At 46.1% G+C, this 15,837-nt stretch overlaps 1 protein-coding gene across 10 annotated transcripts in view; it reads left to right on the top strand.

The window, feature by feature from the left end:
- RBMS2 (RNA binding motif single stranded interacting protein 2) overlaps window positions 1–15,837 on the top strand; it is a 60,885-nt gene that overhangs the window by 33,266 nt on the left and 11,782 nt on the right. For 9 of the 10 annotated variants that reach the window (XM_070409966.1, XM_070409961.1, XM_070409967.1 and 6 more), the window contains 7 exons: window positions 4,123–4,181; window positions 5,678–5,769; window positions 7,157–7,314; window positions 10,200–10,279; window positions 10,415–10,524; window positions 11,046–11,092; window positions 11,257–11,350. In XM_070409966.1, coding sequence (XP_070266067.1) covers window positions 4,123–4,181; window positions 5,678–5,769; window positions 7,157–7,314; window positions 10,200–10,279; window positions 10,415–10,524; window positions 11,046–11,092; window positions 11,257–11,350 — 640 coding nt within the window. Of the gene's footprint in view, window positions 1–4,122; window positions 4,182–5,677; window positions 5,770–6,269; window positions 6,561–7,156; window positions 7,315–10,199; window positions 10,280–10,414; window positions 10,525–11,045; window positions 11,093–11,256; window positions 11,351–15,837 lie in introns of those variants that run through there. The other variant, XM_070409970.1, reaches the window with a different exon arrangement.

The raw sequence follows: 15,837 nt of genomic DNA, 5'->3' as shown, positions 1-15,837 counted from the left end.
CCTCAGATTAGCGGGTAAAGAAGAAGGTGGAGAAAGAGGCGGTTACGTTGCATCTTCCCTCTAAAGACATGTGGGGTTCTTCGGAGTAGACTCGAGTCAGAAGGTGGAGGTAACGATTATGGAATTAGCCTAGTTAAGAATCCTGGAAAAACTGCAAGTGTGTCAGAATGCCAGTTCATTTCCTTTAGGCAGAAAAAGTATATGTTTCAAATAATCTAGAGGAAAAGTCGGGGGATGGAATGGGAACATTACTGGGGAGAAGGAAAACTGAATTTTGGTAAGTGGATGGTCGAAGGAGAAAAATTGGAACCGTCGATTATGTAAATTTACCATTTTTAAAAACTTTGTTTTGAAATATAACAAGTGCACGGAAAAATGCACAAATCGTAAGCGTATTTACAACGGTGAGCTTTTAAAGGTGAACACACCCTTATTGTTACCAGATCAAGAAACAGAACACCGCCACCTCTTCAGAAGCCCGCCTCTCAGTTACTATCTCTTTCCCATCCCCACGGTGTCCACTTCCATACGAACAGTGCTGCTCTGAGCTTGTACATGTCTTTTGGTCACGGGTGTACACATTTATGTTGTGTCTATCCCGACGAGTAAAATTGCTGACTCAGAGGATGTGCATTTGTTCAGCTTCTGTTGATATTGCTGGACAATGTTCTGAAGTGGTCACAGTAATTCGGGCTCCCACAACTATGCAGGCAAGTTCCAGGGCTCCACGTCCTAGAGAAGCAGAACTCTGCCTGCAAAATATAGTTGTGCGAGGCATCCTATGCACTCCATAAATCCCTGCCTCTTCTGATGTGGTTTGCAAATCATATGGATGTTTTTGTTAGCACCAGGCTACACAAACTCAACCTCTAAAGGCTAGATGTATGTATAACACGGGTTCCTTTAACGCAACTTACCCTGCTAGAAAGGGATTTCAATGGCACTTAGTCTAGGACTAGTAATGTTTTGGGGGAATGGAAATTGGCAGAAATGTTGGTTCATGAGGGAAAAGAATACTTATCAGTCTAATTCCTTCATTCCGCACCTGTGTTTCTTGTCCTAGATATATTGTGCTACAAAAATCTCATGCCACATGACAGGGGAAAAACTCAGTTTTTCCCAGCAGTTGCCTTGCCGTCTGCTGTGTCTGGAGGGATGAACACAGTCAGGGTCAGCATGTAGGATGGAAGTGAGGAGTCCGAAAGGGGACTGTGGAGAGGCGGCAGTGAGGCCGGGAAAGCGTGGGTGCTAGGTGACTTATGATGGAGGCGAGTAGACCCCTCATGGACGCGTTGAGCTGGGAGTCAAACCTTTCTAGGAAGGGTGTTTCCTATGCGTAGAAGGACGTCCTGCCTTTGTCCCAGTTGGTCTCTCTCCGGGTTGCAGGGGAAGTACAAGTGGCTGGATCCTAAGCCCTGGCTGGTGGGGAGGAGAGGCGTGGAGTCTGGGACTGGAGCTCCCAGTTCTCTTGGAGGGGCTCCGTCTGAGGGGGAGGCGGCGGGAGCGGCTCGGCAGCTGCCAGCTGCCTGGAAATTCTGAGCTCAGTCTCAGGCTGCTCAGACCACAGCAAGCTCCACCCTGGGGCCTCTGCAGGGATAGCAGCGTGCGTGTCCTCTGGCCTAGTCTCAGCCGCTCTTCCTTTGCCTAAATTTGGGAAAGAATCCAAGTATGAAGCCCTGAAGAGCTAGGATCACCCCTCCTCCCCCCATTTTCATGTGTTCTTTTCCCGGCCTCCAGGGCATGGCTGAGCTTATTCTTTCTAATCCATTGGTTCGAAGAAGCCCCCACTAAGAAAGTCAGTGAGAGGTCGCCAAGGAGCAAACACGTACATCAACCATCCCGCAAGCTTTAGGGATGAGAAGAGTGGCAGGAAAAATGCTTCTTTGGGATATTGGTCTTAAAGTCAGTCCCTGCTAAGTGGTTTCAGTTAAATCTTGTAACTTTGTTCGTGTTATCTGTTCTCTCTTTAATATTTTCACCCTCCTGGAGGGGAGAGGAGAGAATTTTTCTAGTGGAACACTGCTCCTACAATCCCTGACTTGTGACACGCCACCCTGCTGCCAACGTATGCTCTTTCAACATGTTGAAAACATGACTGTCATACAAATATAGGTGAACACATGCCGAAGATTTATTCCACTCATTGGTGAGGGACCCAGCAGGAAGGTAAAATGAGTTCAAAAAGCATTTGAGGGACTGAGTATTTACAGGTACGGGAAAGAGAATGTTGAAATAAGATTGCTGGGTTACATACAAAACTGGTTCATATTCCAAAGAACAATAAAACAGTAACCTTTGGGATTTTATTTTCTACTGGACAGAAATTACTTGCATTTCTACTGGATAAAAGATCAACAGGTTAGTATGTATCTTCACCAAGCCTGGGCCCTAATCAGTAGTAAATAGTAAATGAAACAACTCGCTAGATAATAAAACGTACCTTGAGTGGGCCTTTTATTTTATTTATTTTAAAATATATATTTTTTGCCGAGACCGGTTTGGCTCAGTGGATAGAGCGTCGGCCTGCGGACTCAAGGGTCCCAGGTTCGATTCCGGTCAAGGGCATGTACCTGGGTTGCGGGCACATCCCCAGTGGGAGATGTGCAGGAGGCAGCTGGTCGATGTTTCTCTCTCATCGATGTTTCTAACTCTCTATCTCTCTCCCTTCCTCTCTGTGAAAAATCAATAAAATAAAAAAAAATAAAATAAAATATATATTTTTATTGACTTCAGAGAGGAAGGGAGAGGGAGAGAGAGAGATAGAAACATCAGTGATGAGAGAGAATCATTGATCGGCTGCTTCCTGCACGACCCTCCACTGGAAAGTGAGCCCACAAAACGGGGCATGTGCCCTGATTGGGAATCAAACCTGTGGTCTCCCGGTTCATAGGCTGATGCTCAGCCACTGGGCCACGCCGGCTGGGCTTGAGTGGACCTTTTAGACAATATTCCAGAATGACGTTGAAAGGATATGCAATCATCGTTTTGCCTTGTCATCAAGTTTTGGATAATTTTCCTTCTTTTGTGTGTGTGTGTTTTGTTAATCCTCACCTGAGGATATTTTTCTAATGATTTTTAGAAAGAGTGGAAGGGAGAGAGAGAGACAGAGATAGAGAAACATCAATGTGAGAGAGAGACATCGATTGGTTGCCTTTGCACCTTCCCTGACCAGGGCTGGGGAACGAGCCTGCAACCAAGGTACATGCCCTTGACCAGAATCAAACCCAGGGACCCTTCAGTCCATAAACCGATGCTCTTTCCACTGAGCCAAACCGGCTAGGGCTGGATAATTTTCTTACCTGGTCGTGTGCCCACTCCCCTCCTAACACACTCAAATCTTGATGATGAGAAATAGAAGTTTTAGAATACAGTAAAGCAGGAGAGCCATTTGCAGTAGATTAAAGCTGAGGTCACTTGAATATAATAACAGTGATAACAGTTAAGAGTGTTTACATGTTTACCACGTGGTAGACACTCGTGCTGTATATTTATGAACTCATTTCCTGTCCCCAGCAATCCTATTCCTGTCTTACAGATGGTGAGACTGAGGCACAGAAAGGTTAAATGACTTGTCCAAGATCACACATAGCTACAAAGAGGCAGAACCAGGATTTGAACACAAGAAATCTGGTTCAGGCTGACCTTCAATCAGTAGAGGGATAGGGAACTGGGTGTCAGAGGAGATAAATGTCTATAGGTTTTTCATAGGAGGAATGGTGTTTGTCCAAAAGAAGATAAGTAACATCAAGGGTTGCTTTTAGTCCTTCGGGACTTCCTGCCTGAGCGCTGCCCTCGCACATTCTGCGATGTGCATGCCAAGCTTCTCTCCTGAAAAGACACGAATCTCTTCCTAACTAGTGTCTGAATCTTAGTTGGAGAAGAAGAGAGAGGCGTGTTGGACTACAGCTGCCTTATTTCTTGTGGGGAGCTTTGGGAATTAGGTTTACATGATAAGTCTAACATTTTAAATTCATCTTCTCTTTGCCTGTTATTAAGGTTTGGGTAGGATCCGTGTTGTAGTGGGAGTGGAGAAAGGACCTGGGTTCATCCAGATGCCTCATTCTCTGTCCTTTCCTACACAGCTGCCCCCAGGTGATCACTTTGCGTTTTCTTCTCCCTTAGATATGGCAAGATTGTCTCCACTAAGGCCATACTGGACAAGACCACAAACAAATGCAAAGGTGAGAAAAGAGCTGTCCTGGTCACGGAGAGCAGCTGTGCGCGAGCCCATCCCTTGTCCCTGCCCTTTACTGCTGAAGGTCCCGAGTACACAAGGCCAGAGAGAAATCTCAGAGGATTTCAGACTTAAAAGACCAGCAGAGCCCTGGCCAGGTAGCTCAGCTGGTTAGAGCATCGTCCTGATACGCCCAGGTTGCCAGTTTGATTCCCGGTCAGGGCACATGCAAAGGTTAACCAATGAATGCATAAATAAGTGGAACAACAAACCGATATTCCTTCCTCTCTTCCCACTTCCTCTCTAAAAATCCATCAATAAAAATGTTTTAAGACTAGCAGATATTTAGGTTCTTTGGTGACCAGATAGCTAGAGCTGCAAATGCTATTTTGGGGACCGAAGGCTAGAAGTCTACACGAAAGAGCCCTGGAGTCCCTTGGGCTTCCTTTGACCCTCATGCTCCCCTGGACTGGATGGTGTATATGGGCAGGTGAGATTACTTCTCTTTAGCAAAGCATTGCAAAGGCTTTTTGGTGGTAGTAGGTGGATGACTTGGTAGGTATTATTTTGTGAGGATTAACAGTTTTGTTGGGTTTTGAGCAGTTTTAGGTGGAGATGTAAGAATTGTAGGAGAGGAGAAGTACGTAGGTTGAAGTGGAGAATGGCTTCTTCCAGCAGGTAGCTTGTTATGTGCCATGAAGAGCCTGTACTCCCACCTGCCAGTGTGGCTCTGTGGTTGAGCATCGGCCTATGAACCAGGAGGTCACGGTTCGATTCCCAGTCAGGGCACATGCCTGGGCTGTGGGCTCGATCCCCAGTAGGGGGCATGCAGGAGGCAGCCAATCAATGATTTGCTCTCATCATTGATGTTTCTCTCTCTCCCTTTCCCTTTCTCTCTGAAATCAATAAAACTATATACTTTTAAAAAGAGGCTGTATTCCCTTGCCTAGCATTCTGGGGTGTGGCTAGAAAAGAGGAAGAGTTGTTTTTTTAAGAAGTCAGAGTGGGGGTGCTGTAGATTATGAGAAGAGCCTCCTTCCTGACGCCTCATATCTGTTGAGGGAGGGAGGAAGGCAAGGACACCACAAGGACCTTATTGCCCTGGGCACGCTTAGCTTTAAAGTAACTGAAATCGCCCGACAACGTGTGGGTCCGTGGTTGAGTGTCAGCCCTTGAACCAAGAGGTCATGGATTCCATTCCCGGTCAGGGCACATGCCCGGGTTGGGGGGTCCATCCCCAGTAAGGGGTGTGCAGGAGGCAGCTGACCATGATGACGATTCTCTCTCATCATTGATATTTCTCTCTCCCTTCCTCTCTGAAATCAATACAGACATATTCTTTAAAAAATAGACCAAACCTCACGGGGTTTGAGAAGCAGGTGGATAATCACCTGAAACCTCCCTCCCCCTTGTATTACATGGATCACAACCCTCCTCTTCTCCCAAGCCCGGGCCTCCTCCCCGGTCTCCCCCCACCGCCCAGTGATGCTGTTTCCATTCCAGGCTATGGCTTTGTGGACTTCGACAGTCCTTCGGCCGCACAGAAGGCCGTAACAGCACTGAAAGCCAGCGGCGTCCAGGCACAGATGGCAAAGGTAAGGGCGCTGCCCAGGTCTTCCCCTCCGAGGGGTTGTGGTGAGCAACAGGGTCCAGTTCCAAGGTTCCAGGGGCCTCGAGAGCCACGATGCTGACGGGCAAAGGCCGCCTGCAGTGGTTTTGTTACTATTATCTGGTCAAAGACAGCCTGGGCCTGGGACCCGTTGAGCACCCCTTGGCTGCTGGAGGAAGGCGATGTGCAGGTCGCTCTGTCCAGGATGGTCAGCAGGCAGGAGGGTGCAGAGGCCTGCTCCCTTCCTCCCCCGGTTCCCCATCCCCACCGGCTCCGCACTTCCCTACCACACAGCCTGTGGGAGTTTTGCAACATTCTCTGGGAAGCCAGTTGTGCATCTCAGCAGTTCAGAACAATGCGTTCCACCTCCCAGCACTGCTCCCTGGGGTGGGGCGGTTCTGTGGTGGGGCGCGGGGGGAGGGACATCCCGCCGGGAAGCAGACGGTCCCTCCTCACATCTGCCTGGAGCGTTTCCCTCCGTCGGGACTCCTAGGAATCCGGAGCCTTTCCCTCCCCGTTCTCTCCGGGGGCACTGCCCTCCCGCCTGTCTGAAGTCGCTGTGAATTCTGTGGCGCTGATGAGGCAGGGCAGCCAGCCACCTTCTGCTAAAATTAAAGAAAATGGGAGCCCTGGAGGGAAGGGCAGAAGAGGGATTACGGCTGCTTGTGACCCGCAGCCTAGAGCAGAGTGGCTGCTGAAATTCTCAACAATCCAGCTGCGGGACGCGGTAGCCACTGTATGGGTTTTGCCCTCGGGGAGGGCTCCCCGCCTCCTCCGGTAGGAAAGCCTGGCAGCGGCGTGGAGGGCTCTGCAGAGCTCCGGTGACCAGGGCTTTCCGGGCTCCTGGGGGCCAGTGAGCTAGGCATGTGGCCCTCGGTGCAGCCCCAGCACATAGCCTTCCCTCCTCCTCCTCCCCTCTCTCCCCTCTTCCTGCTTTCCCTCCGTCAGGGAGTGAGCAGGCATTCCTACTCAGAGGAGTCTGCTGTGGCCGGAAGGGGGGTGCGGGGGGATTACTCAAAACAATCCAGCCAGCGAACAGGCGGTCCAAGAGAACCCTGCCTCCGGGACGGCTGCTGGGGGAGGGGGGTGCTGCTCTGCCTAGTTCTTAAAGGGACAGCCAAATCTTTGTCAATGACTCGTATTATGGGCTTGTACAGTACTAATGCTATTAAATCTGCTTTCTCTTTTGGGGGGGGGGGGGGGCGGTCTGGGCTCAATATACAATCCACGGTAGTAGGATTAGATGTTTGTTACAAATAGTTAAGACTCTCTTTGTTTATGTGGGACCCTTCCTGTTATCTTTTTTTCTGAGATCTTATGTTGTGGATGAAGGCTGAGAGGTGAGCTTCATTTTCTCTCTTTTATTTCCATAGCAACAGGAGCAGGACCCTACAAATCTGTACATATCAAACCTCCCGCTGTCAATGGATGAGCAAGAACTGGAGGGCATGCTGAAGCCCTTTGGCCAAGTTATCTCCACTCGAATCCTTCGAGACACCAGTGGGACCAGCAGAGGGGTTGGCTTTGCAAGGTGAGGGGTGCCGAGAATGGGACATGATGTCGTTAATGAAGAACGTCACAAAATCTGTGCCCCCTTTCCCACCAGGGACCAAGCAGTTGGCCAAAAGTACTTGATAGTGTTACCGGGAAACCCCCGGTTGGGCTCCGGCTGCCTGTCACTGTGTCCAATAAGGAAGGCAAAGGTGAATCATATGGGGCGTTTATTGAAGAGGCGAGCCAACCCAGAAGACAGCACGCTTACAAGCATCAAATCCTGCCTTCCAGCAGGGGCAGGGGACAGGATTATAGAGGGGAAGGGGCCGGGGTGAGGCCAGGAGTGGACGTCAGCTGTTATCCTTCAGTCATCAGGCGATGAGATGATGTTGATGAGGTGATGTTTTGACTCCTGGTGAGTTGGCCTGACCATGCTTATCGGTTCTGCTTGCTGGATTCACAGCTGAGTCACCTCCTCGATCGATCGCTTGGCACAGACCTTGAAAAGGAAACTTAAGAAAAACTTAACCCCCTATTCTCATGTAAGAAACTTAACCCCCTATTCACATAAGTATATGTGTTCTAAGATTTAAAATAATATGATTATTTTTCAGATTAATTCAGGTGCTCTCTCTATCAGATAAGAGGATGTCCCTATCAATAGTAAATCAGGTTTATTTCATTGTAGGTCACAATACTAAAAAGTTCACGTGCCCCAAATTCTTGTCCTTTCCCCACTACCTTCTGCTACTCTAGCCTTTGTTCCTTTGATCCAGACCCAACCAGAATAAAATAATTCTGTACCTTCTTATAGATTTAATGTCACTGGTATTGTACAAGCCCATAAAGCAAGTGTTCTGTATCTTCCTATTGTCTCATTTAATCATTACTACAACCCTGTGAAATATTAACTCTCCATGTAATAGATAAGGAAACCAAAGTTCCCGATATGAAGTGACTTGTCCCAGGTGTCACAGGAGTGGGTGGTAGAAACAGAGCCCTAATACTTCTGGCTTCCAGGTCAGTTAGGATGAAGTGGAAGATCTGGTCTACCTTTCAGATCTGTTGAGAGACAGATTCTGGAACCAACTCTGCCACTAACTGTCCATGTGATAGCAGACCTTTATGAGTCTTGGTCGACTCTGGAGATTGATTTATTATTATTTTTAAAATATATATTTTTATTGATTTCAGAGAGGAAGGAAGAGGGAGAGAGAGATAGAACATCAATGATGAGAGAGAATCATTGATTGGCTGCCTCCTGCATGCCCCCCACTGGGGATGGAGGCCGCAACCCGGGTGTGTGCCCTGACCAGGAATCGAACCACGATCTCCTGGTTCATAGGTCAACGCTCAACCACTGAGCCTCGCCAGCTAGGCTGTGGAGGTTGATTTAGATGAGTGATTTTCTTGTGGTGTCCCTTGTGCTGCAGAGCTCTCTAGCGTACCCTCCTCTGTGCTTAGGTGTCATTGTTGTTGTAGGGCGTCAGCTTCCCCTGTCCTACTTAAGAAATGGTTCTGCTTTTCTTCTTCTTCTTTTTCTTCTTCTTCTTCTTCTTCTTCTTCTTCTTCTTCTTCTTCTTCTAATTGATATCAGAGAGGAAGCGAGAGAGAGAGATAGAAACATCAATGATGAGAGAGACTCATTGATCAGCTGCCTCCTGCACGCCCCCTACTGGGAATCAAGCCCACAACCAGGGCATGTGCCCTTGACCAGAATCCGATCCGAACCCAGGATCCTTCAATCCCTTCAGTCCGCAGGCTGACGCTCTATCCCCTGAGCCAAACCAGCTAGGTTCTGCTTTTATTTATCTTAAGATTTTGTTTGAAAGGAGATTCTGTTGTGTTTGTTTTTTCTTTAAGTTTGAAAACTGCTGGACTAAGGTCCCTTTTTGTTTTATATCTTGTCTGGCCCAAGAACATTCCCTTACTCTGGAGTGTTTCAAACTGTGGGAACTAGGAATAGGGCTTCTCTAGCCAACTCACTCTTTTCTTTTAAATATTTTATTGATTTTTTACAGAGAGGAAGGGAGAGGGATAGAGAGTTAGAAACATCGATGAGAGAGAAACATCGATCAGCTGCCTCTTGCACACCCCCTACTGAGGATTGCCCGCAAAAAGGCACATTCCCTTGACCGGAATCGAACCTGGGACCCTTCAGTCCCCAGGCCAACGCTCTATCCACTGAGCCAAACTGGTCAGGACTATATAGATTATCTTATTTGATCTATATAGTCCTGTGTAGTAGGGTAGATGGATCATTTCTCTAAAGCGGAAATGAGGAATGGGTTCAAAGGGCTTTTGTGCATGTCCTAACTCATAGCTTTGGGAGATGAACAGGAGCTGGAGTCTAGATTTTCTGTCCTCTTTCCCCAACAAGATACTTTAACTCAGTATTCCCACATTGTTTTTTCTATCACTATGGGCCCTAACCCTGTCTTATTACTGTTTTCTCCTACAGACTCATGAAATCTTAATGAATAGCTCATTAGACCTTGATAAGTAACCAGAAGCAAAAATAAATATTGGAAAATTCTTAGCTTGTGTAGGTTTATTAGAGTGAGGAACAATTTCCATTAGGGATTTTGTAATAAAAAGTAATAGTAACAGCCTCTGTTTACTGTATTCTTATTTATGAGCCAGACACAATCATAGGCCCATCCGTCAGTATTTTCTTTGGAACATGTATTCATACACCTCCATGACTCCTTTCAGGGTTCCTACGGGAGCCAGTTGAGAGAACCTTCATTAGGAGCTGGGCTGCCTCTTCTTGATGTCTTGAATTTGTGTGGGGGAAACCTGTGTTTTATAGTCACAGCTGTTAGAGCATCTTGGGGCTGGGAACTTGGGGCATTCTTGTTGAATGTAAGGAGCACACAGATCCTGGAGAAGCTACAGCCTAACCCCTCTTGTGCTCCTCAGGATGGAATCCACAGAGAAGTGTGAAGCCATCATCACCCACTTTAATGGAAAGTATATTAAGACGCCCCCCGGAGTACCAGGTGAGGCATCTGGGAATCCGGCTGAAAGGGCCACAGGCTGTTACTTCCAGTGAGGATGTGGAGGAGTTTTGCATGAGTGTGAGCGAGGCTAAGTGAGGTGGGACTCTGTTACCTGCCTGCTTTCTCTCTTGGTAGCCCCATCAGATCCATTGCTTTGCAAATTTGCTGACGGTGGTCCAAAGAAACGACAGAACCAAGGAAAATTTGTGCCAAATGGACGGGCCTGGCCAAGGAATGGAGACATGGTAAGAGGACCTCTGAGGCTATTAAAACGGAATGGAAATGACCATGGCCTGATGTCTGTGAGCTTAGGTGGCAAGCTTGAGAGCTACAGTTTGTAACGGAGAGAAGCTGGCTACTAGCATGCTCTTCAGTGTGGGTCTTGAGTGGGATTTTGCAGCCTGTACGACCAGGAAAACTCTGGAACAGCTTGTCCAGACTTCACTTAATTTTTTATTTTTATCATTTTTAGAGAGAGAGGAATGGAGAGAGATAGAGAGATAGAAACATTGATGAGAGAGGAACATTATCGATTGGCTGCCTCCTGCATGTCCCCTACTGGGGATCAAGCCTGAAACCTGGGCATGTTCCCTGACTGGGAATCAAACCAGTGACCTCTTGGTTCCTGGGTTGATGCTTAACCGCTGACCCACGTGGGCTGGGCTGTCCAGACTTCACTTTACTCATTCCCACCCTTGACATTCTGGCCTTGCTCCTATTCTCATCCAAGGGCTTACAATATGACTGCAGTGTTCTTTCTTTATAGGGTGGTATGGCCTTGACCTATGACCCCTCCACAGCTCTTCAGAATGGGTAAGGGTGTTTTATATATTCAGACCAACTCAAAATGACAACCGCCTTTGTCCAAGATGTTTCATCTTGAGTTTTGAACAGCACTTAGTGGGAAGTGGCCGTGTCTCTCAGGGGAGGGCGCCTTTCTTCCTGTGACTCCTGACTGACGAGGTTCCTTCCTGCAGGTTTTACCCAGGTCCTTACAGCATCACTCCCAACAGGATGCTCACGCAGTCTGCACTCTCCCCCTATCTCCCATCTCCCGTGTCTTCCTACCAGGTATGTTCATGCCCAAAAGGTGCAGTGACTTTCCCTATCACTGTGTTATAGGCAGAGGAATATAATGCTGGAAACTATTTGTTGTTTTGTTTTTTTCCTTTGTACCTATTGCCACAAATCACACTACATATATGTAGACTGGTGTGAAAGCATCCTCTTACTCTCTGTCTACTACCCCACAGGTAAATCCATGTTAATTTCCTACTATTTTCTATATTTTTCTTCATGGGCATATATACATATGGATATGGTTTTTGGAAGTCATTGTTTATTTTATTTATAAAGAAGTTGACTATATTACATATATTTTTCATACTTTACTCTTCTCACTTAACAGTATCTTAAACCAGTGATTCTCAAAGTGTAGTCCCTGGGCCAGCAGTGTCAGCACCACCTGGGAATTTTTAGAAACACAAATTCTGGACTCGGCCCCAGACCTACTGACTTAGGCACTGGTGACGGGTCCCAGCAAATGAGTGGTTCCCAGAAGCCGTCTGGGTGCTTCTGATGCAGCTCATGATGCTGTCTCTGCTCTAGTTTTCTTTTTTAATAGTTGCATTACTTTTCATGCTGGCGATAAACCAGAATTCTTCATCTACCGCAGTGCAGGTCATCCACTTGGATTTCAACGTGGTGTTTTTTTGGTACAAATAATGCTTCAGTAAACATCCTTGTGAAAAAACATCCTGTGCTCTATCTTTACCTATGAGCACCTTTATTTCTAGGCGCTGGAGTCTGAGGAGTAAGATTGCTCATTTGAATTTATGGACTTTCCGTTTCATAAACGTCCCCAGATTGCTTTTCACAAAGGCTATACCAATTCATGTTACCAGGAGCAATTAATGAGAGCACCTGCTTCCCTCCAGCCATGGCTCTTTTTAAATGTTTCCTATCTTGATGGAAAGTGCATTATGACTTTAATTTGCACTTCCCTGACTGCAGCTTGATTTAAGCATTTTTAATGTTTTTTTAAATTAAATCTTTATTGTTCAGATTACATTTGTTCCTCTTTTTTTCCCCCCCATAACTCCCCTTCTCCCAGTTCCCACCCCACCCTCCGCCCTCACTCCCCACCCACTGTCCTCATCCATAGGTGCACCATTTTTGTCCAGTCTCTTCCCGAATCTCCCATTCCCCTTTCCCCCCCAAGAATAGTCAGTCCATTCCCTTTCTATGTCCCTGATTCATTGTAATCACCAGTTCATTCTGTACATCAGATTATTTATTCACTTGATTCTTAGATTCACTTGTTGATAGATGTGTATTTGTTGTTCATAATTTGTATCTTTACCTTTTTCTTCTTCCTCTTCTTAAAGGATACCTTTCAGCATTTCATATAATACTGGTTTGGTGGTGATGAACTCCTTTAGCTTTTCCTTATCTGTGAAGCTCTTTATCTGACCTTCAATTCTGAATGATAGCTTTGCTGGATAAAGTAATCTTGGTTGTAGGTTCTTGGTATTCAGCACTTTGAATATTTCTTGCCATTCCCTTCTGGCCTGCAAAGTTTCTGTTGAGAAATCAGCTGACAGTCGTATGAGTATTCCCTTGTAGGTAATTGAGTCTCTTTCTCTTGCTGCTTTTAAGATTCTCTCTTTGTCTTTTGCTCTTGGCATTTTAATGATGATGTGTCTTGGTGTGGTCCTCTTTGGATTCCTTTTGTTTGGGGTTCTCTGTGCTTCTTGGACCTGTAAGTCCATTTCTTTCACCAGGTGGGGGAAGTTTTCTGCCATTATTTCTTCAAATAGGTTTTCAATATCTTGCTCTCTCTCATCTTCTGGCACCCCTATAATTCTGATGTTTGTATGCTTGAAACTGTCCCAGAGGCTCCTTACACTATCTTCATATTTTTGGATTCTTTTTTCATTTTGCTTTTCCGGTTGGGTGTTTTTTGCTTCTTCCCATTTCAAATCTTTGGCTTGATTCTTGCGCTCCTCTGGTCTGCTATTGGGTGTAATATTCTTTATTTCAGTCCGTGTATGCTTAATTTCTAGTTGTTTCTTTATCATAGCATCGAGGGTCTCATTAGTTTTCGTGAGGCTCTCCACAAGTTTATTGCAAGCCCTCAAAATTGCGTTTTTTAGCTCTATATCCTCCATTTCTGTCATGTTTTTTTGTCTCCGCATTTTTTTTTTAAATATATTTTATTGATTTTTTACAGAGAGGAAGGGAGAGAGATAGAGAGTTAGAAACATCGATGAGAGAGAAACATCGACCAGCTGCCTCCTGCACATCCCCCATCTCCCACTGGGGATGTGCCCGCAACCCAGGTACATGCCCTTGACCGGAATCGAACCTGGGACCTTTCAGTCCTCAGGCCGACGCTCTATCCACTGAGCCAAACCGGTTTCGGCTGTCTCCGCATTTTTTATGCTTTCTTGGTGCACCCCCTTGTGGTCTTTGTGCACAGTCTTGTTCTAGTTAAGCCTTGATTGTTGTAGTTAATACTAGAGGGATTTGACCACCAGGCTGACTGGCTGTGAGAATCAGCTGTGTGGAAAACTTCTGTCCTCTGGGGAGGTGCTAATCTAGCCTTTGCCTGAGGCGATCTGGCAAATGGCTCTGCGCTGGGCTTGGGCGGGGCGGGCTCAACAGGGCGGGTGGAGGGAGCAGTTATGGCTGCTCTCAGTCCTGTTCCCAGAGGCTCTGCTTCTCAGAACCCCGGCAACCGCTGCAAACCTCGGAGAGAAAGCTGCCCTCAGGTTCCAACTGATGCCGGATAATCCCGCTTCTCCCGTTTGAGTCTGAGTCCCTAGAGACTCGCCCAGATCTGGAGCTCAGAGTCTGAGACTCCCTCCTGATTGAAAACGACAACCGCGCCCTCAGCCACCAGCCTGCTTTGCGCGCTCACCTCCGCACCTTTAAATTTTCCACACTGCGCCTCCTCTGAGCCTGGGTATGCGCCATCTTTCCTTCTAGTTGAAGAGTCCCTCCTCAGCCAGCCTTCCTGTTGTTCTGGGTGATGTCCGTTTCGTCTTTTAGTTGTATTTTTGAAATGGTTGTTTGCGGCAGCAGTCTCCGGTGTCTACCTATGCCACCATCTTGGTCCTCTCCGCATTTTTAATGTTTGTCATATTTTGATTTGCTGTTCTCTGATATGCTAAGCCCATTTTTCTGTTTGCTTAGTTATTCCTTTCTCATCAACTTATAAAAACTATTTGTGCCCTAATCGGTTTGGCTCAGTGGATAGAGCGTCGGCCTGCGGATTGAAGGGTCCCAGGTTCGATTCCGGTCAAGGGCATGTGCCTTGGTTGCGGGCACATCCCCAGTAGGGGGTGTGCAGGAGGCAGCTGATCGATGTTTCTCTCTCATCAATGTTTCTAACTCTCTATTCCTCTCCCTTCCTCTCTGTAAAAAATCAATAAAATATATTAAAAAAAAAAAACTATTTATATAAGTATTGATCCTCTGAATGTTATCTTTGTTACAAATGGTTTTTTTCCCCCGAATTTAATTTTGTCCATTGACTTTGTGGTCCTCAAACTTTAGCTGTGCATCAGAATCACTTGAAGAGCTTGTTAAACCCAGGTTACTGGGCGCCAAGCAACACTTTCTGACTCAGTAAGCCCGGGGTGGGAGGTAAGAATTTGTATTCCTAACCAATTCCCAGACGCTGCTGCTGCTACTGCTGCTGGTCCAAGGGTCATACATTGGGAATCACCAGTTTTTGCCACACAGAAGTTTAAAATTTGTATATAGTTAAATATGCCTTCTTTTCACTTATAACTTTTTAATTTCTTGCCTTAATTCAAAAGCTCTTCCTAGTCCTATATTGTGAATATGGTCTCCAATATTTATTTCATTGTTTTATATGTAAATGTGTAATCATCAGGAATTTATTTTTGTATATGGTAGAAAAGAGGGGTCCTACTATATTTTCTTTCAGATTTTTAACCAGCTGTCCTAGCATCAAATTATTAAATAATCCATTCTTTTTCCACTGAATCGAAATGTCACCTTTGTCATATAATAAATACTGGAATTTATTCTCCCCCAGCGATCATTGTTTCCATTCTTATTTCAATAATGTATGGATTTGATCACAGTGGCTTTCATAATATGTTCTAATATTTGATAAGCCAACATCTTCTCCATTCTTTTTCATACTTTGCTATTTTTTTGGCATTTATTCTTCTGTATAAAGTTTATGGTCACTTCATTTAATTTTTAAAATCTGTGAGAATTTTAATTGGAGTTACATTAAATCTCTCTCTCAAATAGTTGGGGGGTTTTTTTGTGGTTTTTTTTTGTTTGTTTTTTTTGTTTTGGTCAACCCTCACCCGAGGATATTTTTCCATTCAGTTTTAGAGAGAGTGGAAGGGAGGGGGAGAGACACATCGATTGGTTGCCTCCCACACACTCCCCAACCAGGGCCCCAATGGAGCCTGCAACCAAAGTCCGTGCCCTTGACCGGAATGGAACCCAGGACCCTTCAGTCCTCAGGCCAATGCTCTATCCACTGAACCAAATCTGCTAAGTCAAGAGAA

The sequence above is a fragment of the Myotis yumanensis genome, unplaced genomic scaffold, assembly GCF_028538775.1.
Source record: "Myotis yumanensis isolate MYYU_CA2020_CCGP unplaced genomic scaffold, mMyoYum1.0.hap1 SCAF_3, whole genome shotgun sequence".
Taxonomy (NCBI): Eukaryota; Metazoa; Chordata; class Mammalia; order Chiroptera; family Vespertilionidae; genus Myotis; species Myotis yumanensis.
This window is presented reverse-complemented; position numbering and strand designations above follow the sequence as displayed.